At 44.8% G+C, this 23,622-nt stretch overlaps 1 protein-coding gene across 1 annotated transcript in view; it reads right to left on the bottom strand.

The window, feature by feature from the left end:
• Nucleotides 1–23,622, bottom strand: part of OLAH (oleoyl-ACP hydrolase) — a 545,979-nt gene that overhangs the window by 132,565 nt on the left and 389,792 nt on the right. The window contains exon 5 of the mRNA XM_069648395.1: nucleotides 21,564–21,733. Coding sequence (XP_069504496.1) covers nucleotides 21,564–21,733 — 170 coding nt within the window. The remainder of the gene's footprint in view (nucleotides 1–21,563; nucleotides 21,734–23,622) is intronic.

Genomic DNA, 23,622 nt, shown 5'->3' with positions numbered 1-23,622 from the left:
TTGGTGTAGCATATTTGCTTAATGTAGGTACTTGTTTTTATCTAATATTTTTTGTGTGCAATTTTGTTTTTGCTCATGGCTTTAGAAAGACATAACACATATGCAACAACATGGACTATGTAAAGCATTTCACTTGGATCAGAGGAAGAATTGGACTGGAACAAGATAGAGCAGTGCTCCAGCAAAATCTGTCTTGCGGGAGCGCCGTTCCATGTAGACACGAGTCCCAAAGCCTCCCAAGTTGAGGAAGATCTCTGCTCCGACTGCCGCGAGTCTCCTGAATTCTGTGTCTGAGATAAAGTTTTAAGGAAACTGCAACAAGTCACGCCATGTCTGGAGCGGCCGCGAGGGGATGGGGGTGGGAGGGGCATGGTTTACAGCACTTGTTGCATATCGCCGCTCAGCTGCACGCATTGATTAACAGTGTTTCTATGTGTGCAGCTAAGCCACGATATGCAACTACTTCACAGACTGCATCTGAAAGACGCCCTTTGCTCAACTGCCCAAACGCAAACAATGAAACCGTCCAAAGCTGTATACATGGCTCATGCTTTGCACACATTACTGTCAGGGTGACTATTCTAACAGAGGAAATGAGCACCATACTAGGTGTAGACATGTATGATACATTGGTGGTCACTGTTATGTTCCCAAAATGCATGCAAAGCAGCCAGCATCTTATATTCATTGCACGCACATCATTCAACACTTAGCTCTTCCCACAGTCCCACCCACACCTTTGACAATCTGGCCCCAGTCCCGCCAGCACCACTGACGATCCACCACTGCACCCTCCACTCGCACGCAAAGGTGAAGGGTGTGGGGGGAAGAGTCCTCCAGTAAATGATGTCCATTTCCAGCCCTGACTTGGTGTGTGATATTATTTCACGATTGATGATCCATAAATGTCACCGTAATGGAGCATGTTTTGTTACATGTCTCAATAAGGCGTGTTACAATCCTGATAGAAGACAGTTATGAAATTGATGTTGGTTGATAAGTTCTGTTATTTGTCTTTTCTCATTGAGATATCTCCACTCAAGGGTTGAATTGTAATCGTATGTATTATACCATTCACAGTTGGGTGCCCTGTAGATGGACTTTCATGTCCGAAATGCATTGGCCAACACTGTCAGCCTTGCCAATTTTTGAAGGAATCCAAACATATCAATAAGGATGTTTTTAGAATTAAGAAAAAGTAACATTTTGATTGAAAGATGTATATGTGTTAAGTAGAATTTTACATACACGGGTGTAACCAGAAACCTGGGAGTTTCCCCTCGGTTTTGTGTTCTTCTCCTACAGAGTGTCCCATAAGGACAAGGGGTCTTTTTACAAGGCTTGGGAGGGAAAGACGAAAACGAGAAATATGGTGGTTTATATGATCCAATAAGGCTCACAATGGGGATTGTAGAAAGGGTAATAGGACTCACCATCTCAAACAAGAGACAGATCACAATAAGCCCCCCGATATTTTCAAGTTCTTGTGTTAATTGTGAAGCAAGTGATCATGTGAAGGGGGACCTCAGTTCTAAGGGTAAGACCTTGTGGGTCTACTCTGTGAATCTGGATTTCCCTTATGAAATGGTTATACTTGCAGGGGAAGTCCTCTCTTCTTACTCAGACGTGTTGGAGTATAGCTTTTTGGGTCCCAGGAGCAACAGGTTGCTGCTGAATATGCCTCCATCGCTGATAACAAAGTGTTATTTCAAGGATATTGTACTGGTAGATGGACTGCTATCAGGGACACTAGAGCCAGTTGAACTGTGGTGGGTTCTATATTGATAAGGCTAGAGGAGCTTGCCATAGATTCTCCGAGACCCACCAAATTGGCTGGTGGCCCCTTAATTGTTCTCCCAGTAATTCCCGTCACCCTAGCAGTAAATGGAGGTGTTGTAAGAATTCAAGCGAGTGTTAAGAGGCATGTTCCAGGTAGATTTTGGCTGTGGAATAAACTCAAAAAGTTAAGTATTATGGTTGAGACAGCAGAAAAAACAGTCACTAGGTCTCAGATATAAAATGTTACTTCAGCCAAGCCTAGGGCACAGCCCAAGCCAACGGGGAAACCCAATGACAACAAAGGAGTGAAAGGTGCCTATGAAGGGGAAGAAATGTTCTCTCCTCGAGGTACCTGCAACTGCAGTTGAGGTACCTGGTCCAGCATCTGAGCTCAATGAGGAGTTGTCCTAGAGTCCGGACCCTAATCAGCACCCTGAACCATGGGGTTTACTTGCAGAAGGTGAACCCTCAAAGGCAGAACTCAGTAAATGCCAGGGGGAATGTCCATGTTTGGAAGGCCTAAGAATACAGGCCTGTTCCCAGTTGGAGGGTTAGCCACCTGAGAAACATGTGGATTATGGGCTAACTGTACAGTAGCCCATGGTCCCAATAGTGTCCAGAGCTGGAGACCATAGGAGGTTGGTGGCTCCCCGGCTCCGAAGACCCTTCCCTCTTGCAGCTGGCATATGAAACCCCCCTAGCATGTCATCTTGGAACAGGAAATCCTGGATATTAGAGAACCAAGAAGAGGTTTAACATATTTCTACTACCCCAAGATGGGGATGCTGATAGAAAACCACTAAAGTAGTTGTCCCAATTGTCAGATGTCTGGCCAAGTTGGGGCAAAAATCCAGGATCCATTCAAAACACTACCTGTAGTGGGAGTACCATTTGAGGTTAGGGAATGACATTTCTGGTCCCTTGTACGGACTTCCCCCTGAAGACTAACTGCCAAGGCAGTTTTAAAAGCCCTGCATGGTATTTTTGCGAAGGCTGTGTTTCCTAAAGGGGTTGTGTCTGATAGGGGGATAGACTTCATGTCGAACTACATACAAGCAATGTGGGGTTTCTTGCCAGTTCTCCTCAGCCTATCATCCAAAAATCCATTGGCCTAGTTGAGGGGGTTCAGCAGGTCATTAAAGAGTAGCACTGGAATTCTTGAAAAGCCCCAGAGGAGGAAGTGCGTCCTCCTACTCTCATGTCTCATTTGCCTGAAGAGGGGGTTGGCATCAGCCACTTCAAGGTTCTGTAGGGCCACCCAGTCAGAGGCTACTTGGTTCTGGTGAAGGCGAGGTGGAGAATTCCCTATAGTTCACACACCTTAAAATGCAGTGGACAATATTTAACGCCTTAGTAAGAGGATGGTTCTCTTCACGAAAGAAGCCAATGAAAAGCTACAGGCTGATCAAGCTCAGGTCCTTAGATTCTTTGAATGGCAAGATGGGGTAAGACGTTTAGTGGATCTGGGACACCTCAATGAGGTTGCTGGTGTGTTCCATGGGAATTAATGAAGTACTTCCAACTCTAGGACTGAAATGGGAGCCCCGTCTCTGGCCTGAGATAGGGAAGGAGAGGAGTCTGAGCCTTTCCCAGATCGGTTCTATAGCAGCCCTTCTGGTGTCTCCACTGAGAGCATCAAAGTGTCCTCTCAACGGACTCTGAAGCAACAAGAAGACTTTCCACACTTTGCTTAGGAAGTTTCCATTAATTCTAGGTTTCACACTATGGTGTGACCATGGCATTGATACTGGGGATAGTGTTCCTACCAAAGCTAGGAGCTGCAGAATAGCAAAGTAAGGTCTCCCATTAAGTCTGAGGTCAACAAAATGTTGGACCTTGGGGTGATGGAGAACTCCTGTAGTCCATGGTCCAACTAAGTGGTTATGGTGCCAAAGACAGAGACCTCTGACTTGAGGTTCTGTGTGGACTACAGGGCCCTTAGTGCTGCCACCAAGACAGGTGTTAACCATTTACAATGAACTGATGAGTTGGGGGACACGCTGGGTGCTGCCAGTGGATATTAGCAAATAGCCTTGACAGATATTCCAAGAAGACTACATTCTCTGCACCTGAGGATACTTACCAGTTCAGGGTAATGCCATTTGGTTTACATAATGCATCTGCTGCCTTCCAAAAGCTTGTACATCATGTTCTGAATGGGTTAAGTGACTTTTGAAAGACTAACTTAGATGACATTGCAGTTTTCAGCTGAACATGGGAACAACAAATGTTGAGCAACACAGGATAATATTGCAGGCTCTTCAACAAGCCGCCTGACCTTGAAGGCTACCAAATGCCACCTTAGTCCTGGATCAACCTACCTTGGACACAAGGTTGGTGGAGGCAAAATGCAACTCCTTCCCAGTAAAGCACAAGTTGTAAAAGAATGGGAGATTCCTGCCACCTAAACCTAGGTATGCACGTTTTAGGCCTTACTGAGTACTACAGGAATTCCATAGCTGCCCCTCTGACTGCTCTCACCACTTGGAAGCAACCTAGAGGGGTACAGTGGACAGAGAAATGTGAGAAGGCCTTTCGGGGCTTAGATTATTTTGCCAGGTCCCTTTTTCTCAGGGATCCCGACAACCAGAGACCCTTTATAGTGCAAATTGATTTCTCCAACACAGGTATGGAGCAGTCCTTTGTCAGCTGGATGACAAAGGTTGGGAACACCCAACAGGTTCTCTCAGCTTTCAGCTTAAAGCTAAGGAGTCAAGTTTGGCCATTGTTGAAAATGAATTTTTGAATTTTGCCATGGTGTGGGCTACTTTAAAGCCGAGTCCCTACTTTTTAGGGACTCATTACACTATTCAGAATGACCTTAAACCATTAAAATGTCTGACTGCCATAAAGGGTGAGAATCCTACATTTCTCAGGTGGTTCATGAGCCTCCAAGACATTTGACTTTACCAATTAACTATTTGCAGCTTCCCATCCATGGACACCCTTGGAATCACCCATCTTTTTGAGATGATTTGATTCCTGTCCTCAGTTTTGGAGGCAAGTAGACACTTTCTAGTTTACGTCCCTTGTTCAGATTGTACTGGTCAGTCCCCAAAACTACTAGTGCAGGGGGACCCATCTCCCTTTCCAAGATTTCTGATTGTTTTTATGCAGCACCCATCACCTTACAGTATTTTAATTGTTTTTTTTATTTTTGTTTAGAAAGCATCTGAGCCAAGATGCTGTACAAAAGGAACAAGAGTAGTACAACAAATCAAGTAATGAAACAATTTAAAGATTTAGAGTGGTGCTTAAGGAGAAATAAGATGTTCTTTAAGGCAGCAGCAAAATATGTGACGGGCGGGGGGTGGACGGACGTCAGGTGGGAAGGCATTCCAAGATTTGTGGGCTAGAAGACAGAAAGAGCAAAAATGTGAAGGTGCAAAGGGGGCTTTGGGTTGGTAAGAAGATGAAGGTGTTGAGTGCGGGGAGAGGGTGAGGGAGAATTAGGTGAGGTAAGAGAAGCAAGATACAGAGGAGCAATGCAATGATAGCACTTGAAGACTACGCAAAGAAAATGAAAGAGGAGGCGAGAGTCATAGGGAAGAAAAGAGGCAGAACTAAGAAGACGCAATAGAAGATCGAGGAGACAGTAGAAAAATAAGTTGAATTGTGGAGTTAAATAATGAACGGCGGGGAGTGCGATGTGAAGAGGGTAGACCATAGAGTAGAGCAGAACAGTAGTCAAGTCAGGGAAAAAAAGAGGAAGTAAGAAGTTTAGTAGCATCGAAGGAAAGATAGGGGCACATTTTACATGCATTGAAGAAAAGTGACAGGCGCGGCAGTCAGAGATTTGTGTGAGTGAGGCAAGGGTTAATGATGGGTGAAGAGTCCGAAAATGTTGAGAAAGGAGAAAAGATTTGAGAATCATCTGCGTATAAGTGAGAGGAAAGATTGAACAATTCAATGATAGAGACGAACGGCATAGTGTAGATGGAGAAAAGTAAAGGGCCCAGCACTGCCCCTTGAGGAACACCAAATTGGAGATATTGGAGAGGGGAGGTGTGCTCAGCCCCAGGATACTGAGAAGGAACAGTTGTAAAGATAAGATAAGAACCACTGAATGATAGACAGACAGACCTGGAGAGTGAGGAAAACAAAACGGGGAGGTCGACCGTATCAAAAGCTGCTGATAGGTTGAGGAGGATGAGAATAGGGAAGGATTTTGCGTGATGTGCAGGGAGAAGAGAATTAGTGACATGGAGGAGCGCAGTGGAGTGGGCGGAATTCAGATTGGGTCAGGAGGAGAGAATGAAGATTAAGTTTGGAAGAGATTTGTGAGCACACATTCAGTTTGTGAAGTTTTGAGAGGAGAGGAAAGGAAGAAATGAGATCGGATGATAGATGGAGATGAGGGGTTCAAAGAAGGCTTCTTTAAGATAGGAATAATTAGGCATGCTTGAAGGGGGAAGGAAAGGTGGCAGACGAGAGCAATAGATTAAAAAGGGACATAAGGTTTAAAATCAGGGGAAAGACAGAAGAAATGAGGGGAGAGTGCATAGGGTCAAGAGGAAAGACAGTGGGGTGAGCACGGGAAAGTAATTAATCTGTATCTTAATCAGTGAAGGGGAGAACGATAAAGGAGGAGCAGGGAAGAGTTAGATGAGTTGGTTCAAGTGGAGGTATAGGTTGTGAAGGTAGGTAAGAAAGTGATGTGCGCAGTCTAGAGACCTTGGGAACAAAGAAGTAAGCAAAGTCAGGGGAAGAGAGAGAAGATGAGATGGAAAGATCTGTTGCAGTAGGACAGATCATCTTATTAATAACCTGGCAGACACAGGTGATGTGACAGAGAGGAAGAGAGGGGATAAAAGTGTTTTTTAGCAGCAAGAAGAGATGCATCATAGGAAGAGTGAAGTACAGATAGAAGAGAAAGGTCAGAAGGGGTGCAGAGTGAAAGGAACAAAGGCCAGGTGTCAGCCAGAGTTGTGTAGGCTTGCGAGAAGGAGAGAATGGACTATTTGGGTAGAGTGTCAACAGTGGAAGAAAGACAGCTTTGAAAAGTAGTAGAAGCAGTGTAAATGTGAAGAGAGGAAAAGGCAGTAAGAGGGGGAGACTGGCTGAAAAAAAGAGGGAAAGGAGGTTGGAGAAAAGGAGCGAAGGTCACGATGAGAGAAAGTAGCTGAGGGGGGGAAGAGGTGCAGTGAGAAGGAAGGAAAAGAGAAAGATAAAGAATGATCGGAAGAGTATATTGGATGTCAAAAAACTGAGAAGTCAAGTGAGAGGAAAAAATTAAATCAAGTGATGAGCTACAGACATCGCAGGTATGTTATGCAAAGTGTCTTGCGGGCACTGCGTACCGGTTCTCCTTGATGATTGTGGTGTAGAGGAAGTCAGTGTCATCCAGCGTTGGGGTAGTCGAAAAGAAACGCGCGGTACCAACCCAACACCTTCATGGTAGACACAAGCAGGTGCTGGATCAGCTCCCAATGCTACGGGATGGCACTTCCTGATTTACATGGTGCCAGGACAGTGCAAGCACTGACGGGGAAGGGCTTGTTAAATGTAGCTGGGCCCTGAAATCCAACCAATGATAGGGTAAGCGGAGGTACCAGGATTTGATAGCAACATGCAGAGACACGAGGCTAAGGCAATGACAAGGAGGGGGTCTCCAGGCAATGAAGAAACAGGAGAAAGAAGGTCGGGCAGGAGGGGCTCTACCCAAGCCAGGACAGGCAGAAGCAGGACAGAGATGGCCAGGCAAAAGGAAGGAAGAAAAGAAGCACTGGGCCAACAATACGGAGCTAGGAGAGGGGCTGACAAGGAGGCAAAGTTCCAGGACAGAATGCTAAACCAAGCGAACAGAATCCGGGAATAGACTATGTTGAGACGCAGTGCGCCAGTATCCATGGCTCCCAGAAATACTGCTGGGATGGGAACGAGCCCTGGAGTGAAAGCCGATGCTGCCACAGGGCAAGGAGCACTGCACATGCACGCAGCGTCGAGCACAGACATCCGCGAAAGCGCAGAAAACATGGCAGCGCCCAGGGAGTCAGAGGCTGGGAGACCCAGAGTCTGGAGGAAACGCCACCGGGTATAGAGTCTCCATGTTGTAGTTTGCCAGACCCGGAGACGCCGCCATTCTACTCTGGTAAGTGGTGTGACAAGGGAGAAGCAAGGAGCTGGAACATTGTGTAGGATTCAAGAAGTGGGATGAAGGGTGATGACTGATGAGTAGGAGAAATTTGAAGGTTAAGATCACAGAAGAAAGAGGGGGAATTACAAGGAAGAAGAAGGAAGAGTAGAGAGTCAAAGTCTTCATAAAAAGGGTGAGAAGGCCTAGGGGGACGATAGACAGTAACAAAGGTTACAGTGTGTAGTTTGTACAATTATGAAAGACGATATTCAAAAGAAGGGTAGATGGGGAGGCAAGCAAGAGGTGTGCAGAGAGTCCAAGATGAATGAAAAAGAATACCAGCACCACCACTATGATCAGTGGGGCATGTTGAGTGTGAACATTTAGTACAGGGAGTGGTAAGGGAGGCAGGCGTGGAAGGCTTATGCAGTGTGAGCAATGTTTCGGTCAAGCAGAGAAATTGTAAATTAATTCAATAAAAGAAGTCAAGAATCGAGTGTGACTTGCTGCAGAAAGAGTCGGCATTCAAGAGATCGACTGGGAATCAGAGCAGCAGATGAGGATAGATTGGGGTAAATCAGATTAGAGGGAGGCTCAAAGAGGGGGCGGGTATGATAATGAAAACGTGTGGATGATCCAGACGGGATTGGAAAAGACATGAATGGGGAATTTGATAGGGTGCAGTGCATTGCTGTTATTTTGTGATGTGTCCAAAACAGGCTTGAGACTTATTACAGTGGATATTTTTCTACTGGGTTTTTCATTTTTCCTGTCCACACATTTGCATATTACTGCATAATGTCATTTTCAGTACCATGTAATCAAAATGGCAGTGCTACGCAATTTTCCTTCTGCCCGTTACCCATATTACCTTTTGACCTTATTCCTGTTCTCTCGGGTTAGGAAATGTTGCACATAAAGGATAACCTTTCCCAGGCAAAACCTCAGGTTATCTGGGCAAAGTGGCAGTGTGAGCACCTGGCCGATGAAGAAACTGCATCTGTCTAGTCCCAAGCCACACTCAGGTTAGGGGTATTTCTCATTCTGGGCAGATGTGGAGCAATAGGATGTCCATTAATGGACCGCCCTTGCCAGTTTGGTGTAAAACCTAGCTGTTAGTGGGAGGAGAAGTCCTGCAGATAGTCATTGAAACCAAAACCCCTATACAATGAGTTTCAAACAGACTAGAGGACCAGCGTTGAAGAGAGCCAGCATTGACTTCAGTATCAGTGAAAGCATGTCTCTCTGGATCAATATCCTGAAGACCCTTCAACCTTTTGGCTGATGGGACCAACTAATCAGGACCCCTGCTCAATGTTCCTGGCTCCAGAAGCATCCTGAACCATCCCGTGGGCTGCCAGGCTTCATCCAGGGCATCTTTGGTGTATCGATGCTCGTTCTGAGTTTTGACTTGGAACCTCGCAGGACATCAGCTCGTGGCCCAAGATCGGTCCTCCTGTAGCTGCTGTTCTCTATGATGAAGCAGGGCCTTGCTGGATCAGTGCCTTTGTTCTTGCCATATGAGTCACTGCCACCAGCTGATTGCAGTGTTCTTTGCTACTGCCTGCTTCCATTTTGTCCTGGAGTTCTCCTGTCATCCTGGGAACTGTGGTGCCCTGTATCTGGGCATGGCATGTAGGCAAACAAATGCAAAGCATCAGGGAGCGTTTTGTCATAGTGCAGAACCGTTGCCTGTCAGTCTAGAAATACGGATACCTCTACTTTGAGACCGCAAACGCATTTTGGTGGCCGTGGACCAATCGTCTCATGCACGATACGACAGAATATAGGTTTTCGAGTTTGACAATGAACAGCCATTTTGATGTAACAAGAATCGCCATTTTGTTTTCTAAACATTGCTCATTGCTTTCTGTTCCTATTGCTTCGCAGTATATTTTCCGCTTACACTGCTCGACTGTGGAACATTGTTGTCCGTATATGAAAAGGACAAGGCCACAGGGCCGTGAGGATAACAAGAGTTCGCTGAAACACAAACGTAGGCAGCGCCAGGAAGAATGCCCGGCTCCCTCCTTAATGTAGCCTTGAAGCAGAGCTGCAGGCCATTTAATCATTTCACAGCAGCCAGCCAGTCTCGTTATATGGTAGAATATGTTAGAATAATACCGCTAAAGGCTTGAATTATGCTTTTCTAACGGCCCCCCTTTGCTGAGCCCACTAAGAGCATGTCGGCTCCCAGGACGCGAATAGCTCCCGATAGATAGCAAGGTCCGGAATGCAACTCCCCCCCGTATGTAGTTCGCTTCCAAGAACAGAAGCGCTGTGTTCTATTCAATAACCGAAAGATGCCTACGCACTCACAAATTGCAAATTGTTACTAGAATAGATGTTTGAAGGTGTCATAGTGGTCGGAGATGTCCATCATCACACCAAGTGCAAAGAAACCCAATAAAGAGGGGTGTTAAACATGTCATAGCTGATTGTTTGATATGCATTTTGTATATATGTAACTGATGTACGTAATTCACTCTCTTGCGTCCCTCGAGGTCTAGAGATACACGTCGCGGGGCGTGAGACCGAGTTGGCCAACTGAGACTTTTGCTTTGCAATAAAACCCTAGCTTTGGGAATACAACCTCGTGTCTGGCGTCTCTATCGTGTGTGGTGACCCGCCTTGTTTCCATAGACGTCAGGGTCCCCTAGGGGCCCTTTCAAGATGGCGCCCGAATAGGGACCCTCCCCAACTTGTTCCTTCGCGTAACGTTGTCATTGAGAAAGGCAGAGAACGTGACGATCAAGCCGGGATCAAGAGGTGTTCGGGGCGCCCTGTAAAAGTGATGAGACTCCTTTGCAGATCTACACACATCTGATCCCTGATCGACGTGCCTGGCTAGAGAACAAGGAGGCGAGGGTCCCGAAACGAGGCGGAAGCCAAGAAACGCAGACACGACGTCCTTTGGTGCGTCAGTATACAGACGACTTGATTTATCAGGTGAGTCATTCCCCGATTCAAAGTATCCTGATATTGGTTGAGAGTTGACTTTGCAAAATCAAACGCCCTAGGTAAGGTTGATTAACCAGGGAGAAGGTTGAAACATGCCTGGGGTCCACCTTAGCAGGGTTTTTCCGCTGTGGTAGACAATCTTTGGAAAATGGCCAAATTGTACCACCTGGGGGAAGCCGGCGTATGAGATGTATGTGAAGTATGGAGTGGGTGCGATAATATTCTGTGAGACTTGGCATAGGCAAACCAGAAAGCAACAAGACCATCAGTAGCCAATTAATGGTAGTTTTGAGATGGCGAGGATAGATACTTGGAAAGGGTGTTGATAAGAAAGAAAGCGCGTCCTGCAGCATTTGAGACTATTAAAGACTGGAGAAAGGAAGCAATGCTCCGATTTAAAAGCAGAGCACAGGCATAAATCAAAAGGTGAGGTAGCAGAAGAAAAAGAAGAGGAGGAGTGGACTGAGAGTCTAAGAAGGGCAGGCAGGCGTGACCAGTTGAATATAGAAAAGATATACCCACAACGAAAATTACACATGACAGATGAATTGATAGAAAATATATTGACCCATACAAAACAAGGCCCAAGATCAGAAGTAAGACCAGACACGTCAGTAGCTATTGCCCAGACCCCGCCCGTAGCCCAAGCTCCTCCTCTGGTAGCTCAAGCCTTCCCACAGCCACAGACCGCGCACGTAACACTTCCTACTAGCCAACCAGGCCCACAACAGACACTCGCTGTTCCCATTGTCCCATCCGCACCTCCCGCCTTAGACACAGACTCGGTATCGTCCGTTCCTCCCGGGGTTGAAGTTGAAACTAAGGGGGCAAGAGGCAGGACTGACAAACGGGAGTGCACGAGGGTAACCCGCAGCGCAATCAGCAAAGAAAGGAAGGTGGAATTGCAGCAACAGGCAGAGATGTATATAGACGGGAATGATGGGACGGCAACATTGGCTTCAATATATGACTTTCGTAGAAGCAACGAAAGACAGGTAGTGTTGGAATGCATGGGTGAATATTTGGTGGAGAAGTGGAAACAGCTAATTGGGAAATTACCACCGCAGCGATTGTTAGATTTGAATGCATTAGCACGCTGTAGGGAGAGGGATGAAGAAGTGAGAGAACATGTGTATAGACTTTTTGAGCTTAAAGATGAATTAGATAATGACTATGCCGAAATGTTTACTACACCTGGGTACAGGAGTAGGGCAGTCGGGAGACCTGGGAAGGGGAAAAAGGTGGGGGCAGACTTGAAGGAATTTCTAATTAGAACACAGGTATTAATGCAGCAAGTAGTAGGACATAATAGAGGGCGAGGGAACGCACAGGGAAGGAGTAGTGCGAATATGCATGGGGGAACAGTGGGGCCGAATCAGTGTGCATATTGTAAAGAGGTAGGACATTGGCGAGCGCAATGCCCGCATATACAGAATAGAAATGGGTCTGGTCAAAGGAGACAGCATAGAGGACACCCAGGAGCGAATGGACCAAATCGGAATAGTATGCAGAAGCATCATAATAACTGAGATAATCAAAACCAAGGCCAAAACCAAAATGCCCCAAACCAGAGTCAGGGAAAGCAAAATCAACCATATGGAAATCAGAGTGGGGGAAATAGAGGGAAGAGTGGAAATGTTTTCGATACACAGCCAAACCCGTATTACAGTAACAGTAATGATTACACATCGGACGATGTGTTATTTCCCCAATAGGACAGCCCAGGACAGGGGTCGGAACCAGTATCTATTCCCGTGAATCAGAGAGGACCCTACGTAGAAATGAGAGTCGGGAATGAGGAGCACCGCTTTCTTGTAGATACAGGAGCACAGAAGTGTTCAATAGACCATCACTTGGTTCCGAATATACCACTGTCAGGGCAAAAGAATATTTCTGTAGGGTTAGCAGGTACACCAGTCATAAACCCAGTGTCCAAACCAGTCCCAGTTACCATAGGACCATTTACCAAACATTGTCCTTTCCTTCTAACAGAAAATTGTGGAGAAAATTTGTTGGGATTAAATTTGTTGAAAAAACATTGCACGGCAGACGGAGTGTTTCTAACGATATGGCCACACGATGCCCCTGTGTCAGAATTCATGCCCGAAGCGTTACCAGGGGAACTAAGTAAAGTCCAACCTGTATATGGGCAATGCATGACAACGATGTGGGATGTTTAAAGATAGAGCCAGTAAAGATTATTTTAAAGAAGGTGTTACCCTACCGCGAATACCCCAATACAAAATTTCGGTTGAAGGTGAGAAAGGATTGAAGAGTATTGTTACCGATTTGGTGAAATTAGGGGTAATAGAGGAAATCAAAGGTAGTACATGCAACAGCCCGATTCTTCCAGTTTATAAAAAAGGAGGTAATGAGGTACCATACCGTTTCATAATTGATCTACGCGCATTGAATAAGGTAGTAGATCCGCAATTTCCTCTAGTGCCAGACGTCACTACAATATTGACAATGATACCTGTTTCAGCAGAATATTTTAGTGTAATAGATTTGAAAAACGCATTCTTTAGTATTCCAGTGGACAAGGACAGTAGATATTTGTTCGCGTTCACATTAGGGGGACGATCATTTACATTTATGCGGATTCCGCAAGGTTATACGGAAAGTCCAGGTATTTACAGTAGAGCATTAAAAGAACAGTTAGACATGCTGGAATTACCCGTGGGTTGTGTACTTTTGCAATGCATAGACGATTTATTGCTAGCTGCAGACACAGAGGAGATTTGTAAAGAAAGCACTGTATTACTGCTGTCACACCTAGCAGCACATGGCCATAAAGCTAGTCTGAAGAAATTTCAGTATAATCGAAAGGAGGTGGCTTATTTGGGCTTCCTACTTTCGAAAGGAGTGAGAAGACCAACGCCAGAATGCATAGAAATGATTTCTTTTATGCCTATTCCAAAGACACAAAAAGGAGTCAGAGCCATAATAGGCATGGCTTCATATTGCCGACAATGGATTGGTAATTTTGCGTTAATTGTGAAACCATTAGAGAATTTGACTAGAAAAGATGCGGTTATGCCTTTGCAGTGGGATGAGGAATGTCAGAGCATTTGATGGATTGAAAACTGCATTATGCTCGCCTCCAGTTTTGGGTACGCCAAACTATAAGAAAATGTTTTGACTATTTGTGTGTGAAAGTGAAGGATGTGCATTGGCGGTTTTGACACAGGAACAAGGTGGAAGAAATGGGTTGTGCGGCTATTTTTCTTCTGCGCTGGTCCCTGTAGCGCGCTCACTACCACGATGTTTGCGATCTGTCGCAGCGGCTGCTGCATCAGTGAAACAAACGGAAGGGATGGTATTGGGGCACACTTTAATTTTGATGGTGCCACATGCCCTAGATGTTCTATTAAATAGGACACAGAGGCAACGCCTCACCTCTGCTAGATTGACAAGATATGAGATTATCTTGTTCGCGCCCCATATCCAAATTATGAGGTGTAGCGCTTTGAATCCTGCAGAATTAATGGCACTAACCATAAAAGAAATTGGGAAGAATGAATCACCCCCCACGATTGCTTAATGGTCACCGAGTAAGAGACCAAGGGGAGAGTTGATTTAAGTGATATTCCACAGAAAGAGCTAAATGGAGTTATTTTGTGACGGCTCATGTTTTAAATTACCAGATGGCACGACAACTGCCGCATACGCCATCACTACCCTAGAGAGTGTTGTAGAAAGTAAAAGAATCCCCTATAATTCAGCACAAGCCGCAGAAATAATAGCAGTAACCAGAGCCTGCGAGATTTCTGAAAATTTGAATGTGAATATATATACTGATAGTCAGTACACGTTTGGAGTGGTTCATAACTTTGGTCGACTCTGGGCTGAGAGAGGGTTTCTGACATCACATGGTGCCAGAATTCAACATGGCCCTTTGATTGTACGATTGCTGTCTGCACTCACGTTTCCAAAGCGCCTAGCAATAGTGAAATGCGAGGCACATTAAAAAGTAACATGCAAAATAGGAGAGGGAAACGCGTTTGCAGACAGAATTGCGAAACAAACTGCCACTGATTTGAATACCAAGATGATGACGGTTCAGACAGAGGAAGTACCCTGTATGATAGAAGGTGGAGTTGCGACGGTCAAAGAAATGCAGGCCGAGGCTACGGCCGATGAAATACAGGGATGGGCAGAGGGATCTGCTGAGTTGGATTTGGAGGGTTGTTGGGTGGACAAGGGAACTAGAAATTGGATGTTGCCAAATTCATATGTGACCGCAATGGTCACAATGGCCCACAGCCCTACGCACATCTGTGCCAAGAAAATGATACAGCATCTTTCTACAGTATGGCAGAATGTAAACATAAAAAAGAATGCAGAGAGGTTGGTGCAGAACTGTATCACGGGTTTACAACACAATGTAGGAAAGGGAACAGTGACACCAACAGGCGTTTTGGCCGACCCTCCATGCCGTTTGAGGTAGTTCATTTTGATTTCATAGAGATGGAGAGGTGCCAAAACTTAAAATACGTCTTGGTGGTAATCTGTGCATTCAGTAAGTGGGTGGAGGCATATCCTTTAAAAGATTGCACAGCAATGACTACGGCAAAAGTAATGTTCAAGGAGTATTTTTCTAGATTTGGCTTGCCCCGGGTCCTAAGGTCTGATAATGGACCGCATTTTTTGGGTGCAGTGGTATTACAGATATGTGCTGGTCTCCAGATTGATAAGAGATTCCATAGTTCAAGGCATCCGAGTTCTGCCGGTTTTGTGGAGAGGCACAACGGGATTCTTAAATCAAAGATTAGCAAGATTTGTGCGGGAAGGAAGTTGAGTTAGGTGGATGCATTACCAATAGCACTATTATGCATGCGTACGTCTGTACAGGCTAAAACTGGGCTCTCCCCATACGAGATCGTAATGGGGAGGCCGGCAAAAGTTTGGTGCGCACCTCAGCTATCCTGTGCTTAGTACTTATTGGGGCCTTTTAATGCAGAAATTGCGTTTGATTCATCAGCAGGTGCAGGAGGCATTACCAGCACTGTATACCAGTCCGGGGCACGCGCTGGAGCCAGGAGACTGGGTGCTGCTAAAAAACTTTGAAAGAAAGTCATCATTAACACCCAGGTGGCGCGGGCCCCATCAAGTACTTTTGGCGACGCAGACGGCAATACGGGTGGATGGAAGGAAGTCGTGGATCCATGCCACCCATCCCAAAAAGATTCCAACTCCACTGAAAGTCTTGCCGGACACTGCTGACCAGAAAGAGACAGCGGTCCCAGAAACGAAAGAAACTGTTGGCAGTGAGCAGCCACCTAATCTGCCAAAACGAGAAGTGAAACTCGAAACAAAGCCTGAGACGATTGCCAAAAAGGGGGAAGGGCAAAAAGTGCCCCAACGTTGCCCAGCAGAATCGACATCACTGCTGACAGACGTGAAATCTGCCTTGCAGATACGAGCAAAACCAAATCGTGTACCCCTTTGGCACCCACCAGCACGGCAAAAAATAGATTTGCATCATTGGCGCGGCGCACACCAGCACCTGCAGTAGCGCCACAGGCTGACTTCAAGCCTGAATCTGAAAGTGCACCGGCACTGTTCACGGATCATACGATACCAGGAGCAAGGTGATACAACCTGCGGCCTCGGAAGGCAAAGTGATCCGCATTCTTTTTTTTTGGTGTTTATGTCAACCTCTGGTTCTGCTCATGGAATGAGAAGGAGAGAAGCGTGAGAATTGTGCAAGTTGGACAATTCAAGACTTGCGGCTCCTCGGTGCGATTATAAAAAGTACATGTGTCCTGAACCAGAACGGACAAGCTGGGCGCACATGGTACTATGGCAAGTGAGATAATTGATTATTAGTACATGTGTCCGGAACCAGAGCAGACAAGCTGGGCGCACATGATACTGAGGCGATAACTGATCAAAGATCCTCTGAGCAGTATAAGAAGGGACAAGTGATCTCGCCTAAAAACAAATAATCGAATCCAGGCTAAAAAGGACAGGCAAAACTGAATTGTGAGAATTCCATTGAATTTATAGACATCAGAGCAAGCGCGACGAAGAGAGATATCCACAACGAACTGTGATAAGGAAGAAGGACGACGAGAAACATGCCGGGACCAGTTCCAGCCTCCTCCTGCACTACAACCGCTTAGAATGAGTCAAGTATAAAGACTATGTTTAAGAAAAACGCATGGTAAAACAAATTGTATGCTGACACCAACGATAATAATATGCTTTATGAGCGTGGTAGCACCAATATCGACAGCCCTAATATTATGGTGGGTAGAAACAATACACCCATTAGAAATGTTTTTACCAATAATTAATATATCCACTACTGAAAGCCCGGTTCAGGTGATCACTTATACCCTACCCCCAATGAAAGAAAAACACAGGGAAGGTTTTGGAAATAACACCTTACTACTGATAATGAACATGACACATGCAATCCTGAAGAAAACAAACTGCTGGGTATGTGCCCATTTACCACAGCACGCCGGAAAAGGAATAGGGTGGTATGTGCAGCCATTACCATTAAGTTCTGCATGTAGTGCATCTTTAGGTGCAATGTTCTATGGGAAGTGCAATGAGAGTAATACGGGTCAATTAGACAGAACCAACATGAATGAATTTGAGGAGATAATAATGAAGCCTGTGGGTTGTTCCATTTTCCATAAAGCACAAGTAATAGCCCCAGAGCCCACGAGGAAAATTACACGGAAGATAACACGACAAAATAGGCGAGATAGATTGTCCCCGCCAGAAAAAACATCTGTAATGACGTTTCGTGTAAGAACAAAAAGGGGACAAAGATGCTATTCCCCCATCTTACACGGTGAATTATAGCCCAAGAACGGTCCCTTTTTGTCTAAAAAAGAAAGGCTCTTTTTCAGTCGGAACATATACTGGTTGTATGAATACAGTGGTACTAAAATGGGAAATAGAACCAGTATACGTAGGTGATCCAGTTTATTTTATATGTGGAGAGAAAGCATACCCTTGGTTGCCCAGAAACTGGGGAGGTACATGTTACCTAGGGCTACTGTTCCCAGGAGTATTCCTCTTAGAAACAGCAGCCATGGCCAGATTATCCAGAACTAGAGTCAAGAGGACTGACAAAGGTGTTTTAATAGCAACTGATGTAGCGAAATCATTCATTCCATTCTTAGGACAGATAGTGAACTCCTATAATATAAGGCAACTGTCCAGAATCCTAAAGAATACAATAAACACAACAACAGATATATTATTTAACATGACGTTGGAAGAAAGAGGAATCAGGTTAATGACGCTGCAAAATAGAATGGCTCTCGATGTAATCCTGGTTGATCGTGGGGGAATTTGCAAAATAGTGGGATCAGCATGTTGCGTTTATGTCGATGACTATTCCCCCACGATCTTTGAAGCAATAAAGAAAATGCACGTTCTAAGCTCTGAACTCCCCACGGGAGAAGGGTGCTGGGGAATAGGATCTTGGTTTTGGGGAATACTACGATCTTGGGGATGGAAGTTGATCTCAATATTAGTAGTGGTGTTCGGAATATTCCTAAAGTGCTGTTGTTGTATACATTGTTTACCCATAGTTTGTGCAGCGGTAACTGAGGGATGTACGGAAGGATGCATGCATATGATAACAAAGAAAAAACAACCTCATGATCGAACTAGCCCAGACCCAAATGAGATGAGCGGTGAAAGAGTTGATGGCAGTAGATCTTGATGAAGACAATGATGTCCACGATAGCATGCAAGACTCAGAAATAAGTACTTCAGATTCATCATCACTAGAGGAGGTTTCAATAAATAAAAGACATTTGGCATACGGCCAAAGGAGGGTTTGTCAGTCTAGAAATACCGATACCTCTACGTTGAGACCGCAAACGCATTTTGGTGGCCGTGGACCAACCGTCTCATGCACGATACGACAGAATATAGGTTTTCGAGTTTGCCAATGAACGGCCATTTTGATGCAACAAGAATCGCCATTTTGTTTTCTAAACATTGCTCATTGCTTTCTGTTCCTATTGCTTCGCAGTATATTTTCCGCTTACACTGCTCGACTGTGGAACATTGTTGTCCGTATATGAAAAGGACAAGGCCACAGGGCCGTGAGGATAACAAGAGTTTGCTGAAACACAAACGTAGGCAGAGCCAGGAAGAATGCCCGGCTCCCTCCTTAATGTAGCCTTGAAGCAGAGCTGCAGGGCATTTAATCATTTCACAGCTGCCAGCCAGTCTCGTTATATGGTAGAATATGTTAGAATAACACCGCTAAAGGCTTGAATTATGCTTTTCTAACGGCCCCCCTTTGCTGAGCCCGCTAAGAGCATGTCAGCTCCCAGGACGCGAATAGCACCTGATAGATAGCAAGGTCCGGAATGCAAACCCCCCCCGTATGTAGTTCGCTTCCAAGAACAGAAGCGCCGTGTTCTATTCAATAACCAAAAGATGCCTACGCACTCACACATTGCAAATTGTTACTAGAATAGATGTTTGAAGGTGTCATAGTGGTCGGAGATGTCCATCATCACACCAAGTTCAAAGAAACCCAATAAAGAGGGGTGTTAAACGTCATAGCTGATTGTTTGATATGCATTTTGTATATATGTAACTGATGTACATAATTCACTCTCTTGCTTCCCTCGAGGTCTAGAGATACACGTCGCGGGGCATGAGACCGAGTTGGCCAACTGAGACTTTTGCTTTACAATAAAACCCTATCTTTGGGAATACAACCTTGTGTCTGGCATCTCTATCGTGTGTGGTGACCTGCCTTGTTTCCATAGACGTCAGGGTCCCCTAGGAGCCCCTTTCATACCATCAACTGACCCAATCCAGAAACCGGTAACTACCACTAAAGCCACTGCATGGCCTTTAATGGAATCAACAATCAAAGCAAATGGGCTAAGTAAATCTAGAAACCCTAGGGTTGGTGTCTAGTGGAATCTCCCACCATAAGGTTGTATGAGTGCAAAGTCCTCACCCTACCACTCCCTTGCATGTTTGTGTTCGATTGAGGTATAGCCAAGGATAGCACCTGGGCTACCCCCAGTGTGGTGGGTTTGGGAGGGGACCAGTAATCAATTTACCTTGCCTTTGTTTCTTCACTACTGGAACACTACCTTTTGGCTCTGCAAATACTTGTTCTGCACTCTAAAGACTTCCATCTCCCTGCAAATGTTACCTACTTGTGACTCTTAGTTGCACTAAGCCTCCTCTCCTTAGCAGCGAAGGTCATCTTAAGCGTAAGGGACCTTATTTTATAAATCACGGTTAATAGGTATCTTTGCTATTAAATTGCTTCTCGTTACTTACAATTGTTTTTGCATTGCTTTAACTGATTTTCACTTACTTTAATGCTTACACTTTTCATGTAGTCCAAGTGACTCACTGTCTAGGTGGTAATACTTACCTGTGATTTTATTTGCATACAGTTTGTTGAGGGATAATGTATGTTTATACATGGTTTTTTAATTTGATATATTTTAGTACTCCCAGCAACCCTTGCACTTGGGTCTGTATCTGTAACCCTACAGTCCATCGACCTCCCCTTTAGGACACCTGCTGTCTACACTTACCCTTGCACCTGCTGGCCACACTTCTTGTTATTGTTTTGATCCCATGTACAGTGCTGCCCCCTTCCCTTTCTCCTGGCACTTTTCCCCTCCACCCCACTCTTGCACTTGGGCAATCTCAGTGTCACTTGGCCTAGTAAGATCGCTGTCTCTGTCCTCCCTCCCTTGCCTCGTCGCACCTTGAAACACTTGTGTATAGGCGCGTTACAAATGTCATATCATACTATGTGCAATTGTACCATACACCATCCCTACATATCTTAAGGCCTAGACCTTACTGCTCAGCAGCACTACCTTGATTGAATTTGGATAAACAGAAGCATCTTTTCCCTGTTCACTAAAATAGGGTGGCCTCTCCATGTCATTCTCCCAAGGATGGTTCAAAAAATCCATCTTAACACTCTGGGCCTGAAGTGTTTTATAATGGAGCAATCCCATAGGAAAACGTTCTACGAATCAGGCCCTCTGTCTTTATATGAAAATGATATGTTCCTATTTGCGGTTTGTGAATCTGTAGTAGATGTGTATGAGAGAGAAGGGCAAGGGAGGGGTTAGATCTATTAAGATTGGAAGGAACAACTGGAAAAAAAGACAACATGATCACATTCCTAGTGTTGTGCAATTCTACTACACTCTACACTAATTGTCAAACTACACCAACCAGAGAAACATGCATGAAGCTACCTGGGAAGTTGATTTAATCTGCATTTCTGCAACTTGCAGGGCAGAACCATGTAGCATTATGCGTACACTCACACTTAAGGTTAATTCTCTGTATTGCATGTACTCTAAAACAAAACAACTTGAATGTGCAAACCCAGGCAGTGTAATCGGTTATTCTCCTGAAGGGTTTATTCTCTATGAAACATTTTCAAAATGGCGTATTGTCGGCAATGTAGAGCGTTCTATTAACTTGTTTGCTCATGCGCAACGTCCAAGGGCCAGAGCTCTCAGCAAGAAGCGAGAACGTTTTCAAAATCAGCAGAAGTGCCATGTTCCTCATCTGGAAAGTCCATAAATTAATTACAATAACAGTGTAGAATATTGTAATAATTCCCAAGCATGCTCCTTCATATACACTTCACTAGGTGAGGGTGCCTTCATTGGAACTGTGCATTGCTAGATGTGTCATTACTGGTTGTTTATAATAACATTCTGCATCACCATTTAGATTTAATATCTTACGAACACATACTCACAAAAAATTCTCGACAATTTTAAGGTCTGCCCTTAAAACTGGAAGGACGAGTTTCAAAAGCTCCTGGTTTGCGAGGATCTCTGGAGGTGTGCCTCCGACTGCTGTCAGCCATTTCAGGAATTCTTCATCACTGTAGTCTGATCTTTTCTGAGCTGGATTACGTGATTTTAACTGAAACCATACAATTATTTTAGATTAATTTACATATGGCAAACGTTACTGAACATCAAGTCTTTCTGGTGATTGTCTTGTGTTACAATCGCATGCTATGCATACTCCATCAACTAGTGGTAGGTCCAGAGTAATTTTCACTGGCTGGAAAAGGAGGCACTGTGATGTAATTTGAGATTACACAAGTCCGACACGCAGGTAAGTAATGTACGGTAAGTTTATTCCTGGCTACAGCGCCATCCTTAATCACGTTAGATGGTAAGCGAGCGACACCGGCAACATCCCACCCGGCCGCAACACTTAGCCCCAACTGCCAAATACAGAACGTAGCGCTGCACTCGTACACTGCACGTTCTAAGCCATACTCAGCAACACCTTCACGTGCACCTCATTCCCAACACGTAATATACATTACGACACACTGCCATGGGCATTCCTGTTACACTATCCTTACTCTAAAAGTGTGCTGGTACCTATGCCCTCAGCCCTCAGTTTATTTATGTTCATTGCAAAATAGTGAGCGTTGCATGTGTAATTTTGAAGAAATGTCTTCTGCCCTAACAGCGGGGGTGTGGTGGTGGGGGGTTGAGGGGGAGGGGTTAACAGGCGCAGGTGGTTATAGACACATCAGCATCAGAAAGACTACTATTGGGCAAATAACGTTTGTCTTCTGGGGCTTGTGAATCGGTTTAGATGTACATGCTATGCATAGATTATGTAACGGTGCGTGCTGTTGAAGAGGTGTGTGCAGGTGGCACCACTGCAAAAGGATTTGCAAAATCAACTCGTACCACATCGGCATTTGCTCTTTCGGGAGTGTCTATACAATAATGCTTTGTGATCATATGTAATGGCACCCATATTGCTGCCTTGCAGATGACTAGTGAGATATTAAACAAGTGTCTCTGTAGAGTGGTCCGTCGGTTGTTGTTGCAGAGGACAATGCTTTACTATTCCTGGATGCAATGCACAATCCATCTGGCTTTGCTGGTCTTATTGAAATGGCTGCAAATGAGACGAAAGACTAACATGTTATTGCGTGGGTCTTTTGTTCGGTTTATATAGAACAGGACTCCTCTGTGAACGTCAAGTAAATGTAACTATTTTACTACTCGACTCTCCGCTCTCTGGAAGAACACAGTAACTCAACGGACTGGTTTGCTTGAAGTTTTGAAATGAATTTTGTTAAGAACCATAGGTGTGCTCTGAACACCCATTTGCCTTTATGTAGTCACCAAGGTTTCTTCCATAGACAAAGCATGATGTTCGCTTACTCTTCTTATATCAGTAATAGAAACAGAGAAGACAACTTAGCACATTAGATGTTTAAGAGAACATTTATGAATTGCCTGAAAAGGTGAAAGCATACTGCACTGCAACACTATTGATATCCCAAAGAGAAACTGTTGCTGCCACTTGCAGAGGAATTCCCTTCATGCATTCCACAAAGGCCTTTAGCACTGGTACCTGCCACCAAGAACCCTGGCGCTGTGCGGTTGTGTACACTGCCAATGCTGCCAGTGTACTTTTAGGGAGCTGTACAAAAGTCCCTGAATCCAACAGATGTCGTAATTATGCTACAATATCTTTGAGCGTGCAGTTAATGGGGGTGAGAGAGTGATTAGCACACCAAATTACAAAATGTTTCCATTTATTGTTGTAACAAGTGCATGTGTTTGGTTTGCAATTCCCGTTTGTATGTCCACACAACTAGGAGCTAGTTGCAAGTGTCAAAACTCTGCCTTCAGGAATCATGTTGCACTAGCATGACATGAATGTCATTATTGTACCTTTATGCCTTGTCCCTACCGGCTCTTTTTTTGTCTTGTGGTGCCTTGAAACACCATTTGTTGTATAAACGCCTTACAAATATCCAATAAATAAAATAC

The sequence above is a fragment of the Ambystoma mexicanum genome, chromosome 2q, assembly GCF_040938575.1.
Source record: "Ambystoma mexicanum isolate Mex_15411 chromosome 2q, UKY_AmexF1_1, whole genome shotgun sequence".
Taxonomy (NCBI): Eukaryota; Metazoa; Chordata; class Amphibia; order Caudata; family Ambystomatidae; genus Ambystoma; species Ambystoma mexicanum.
The sequence above is the reverse complement of the archived record's forward strand: the minus strand, read 5'-3'. Positions and strand labels throughout refer to the sequence as shown.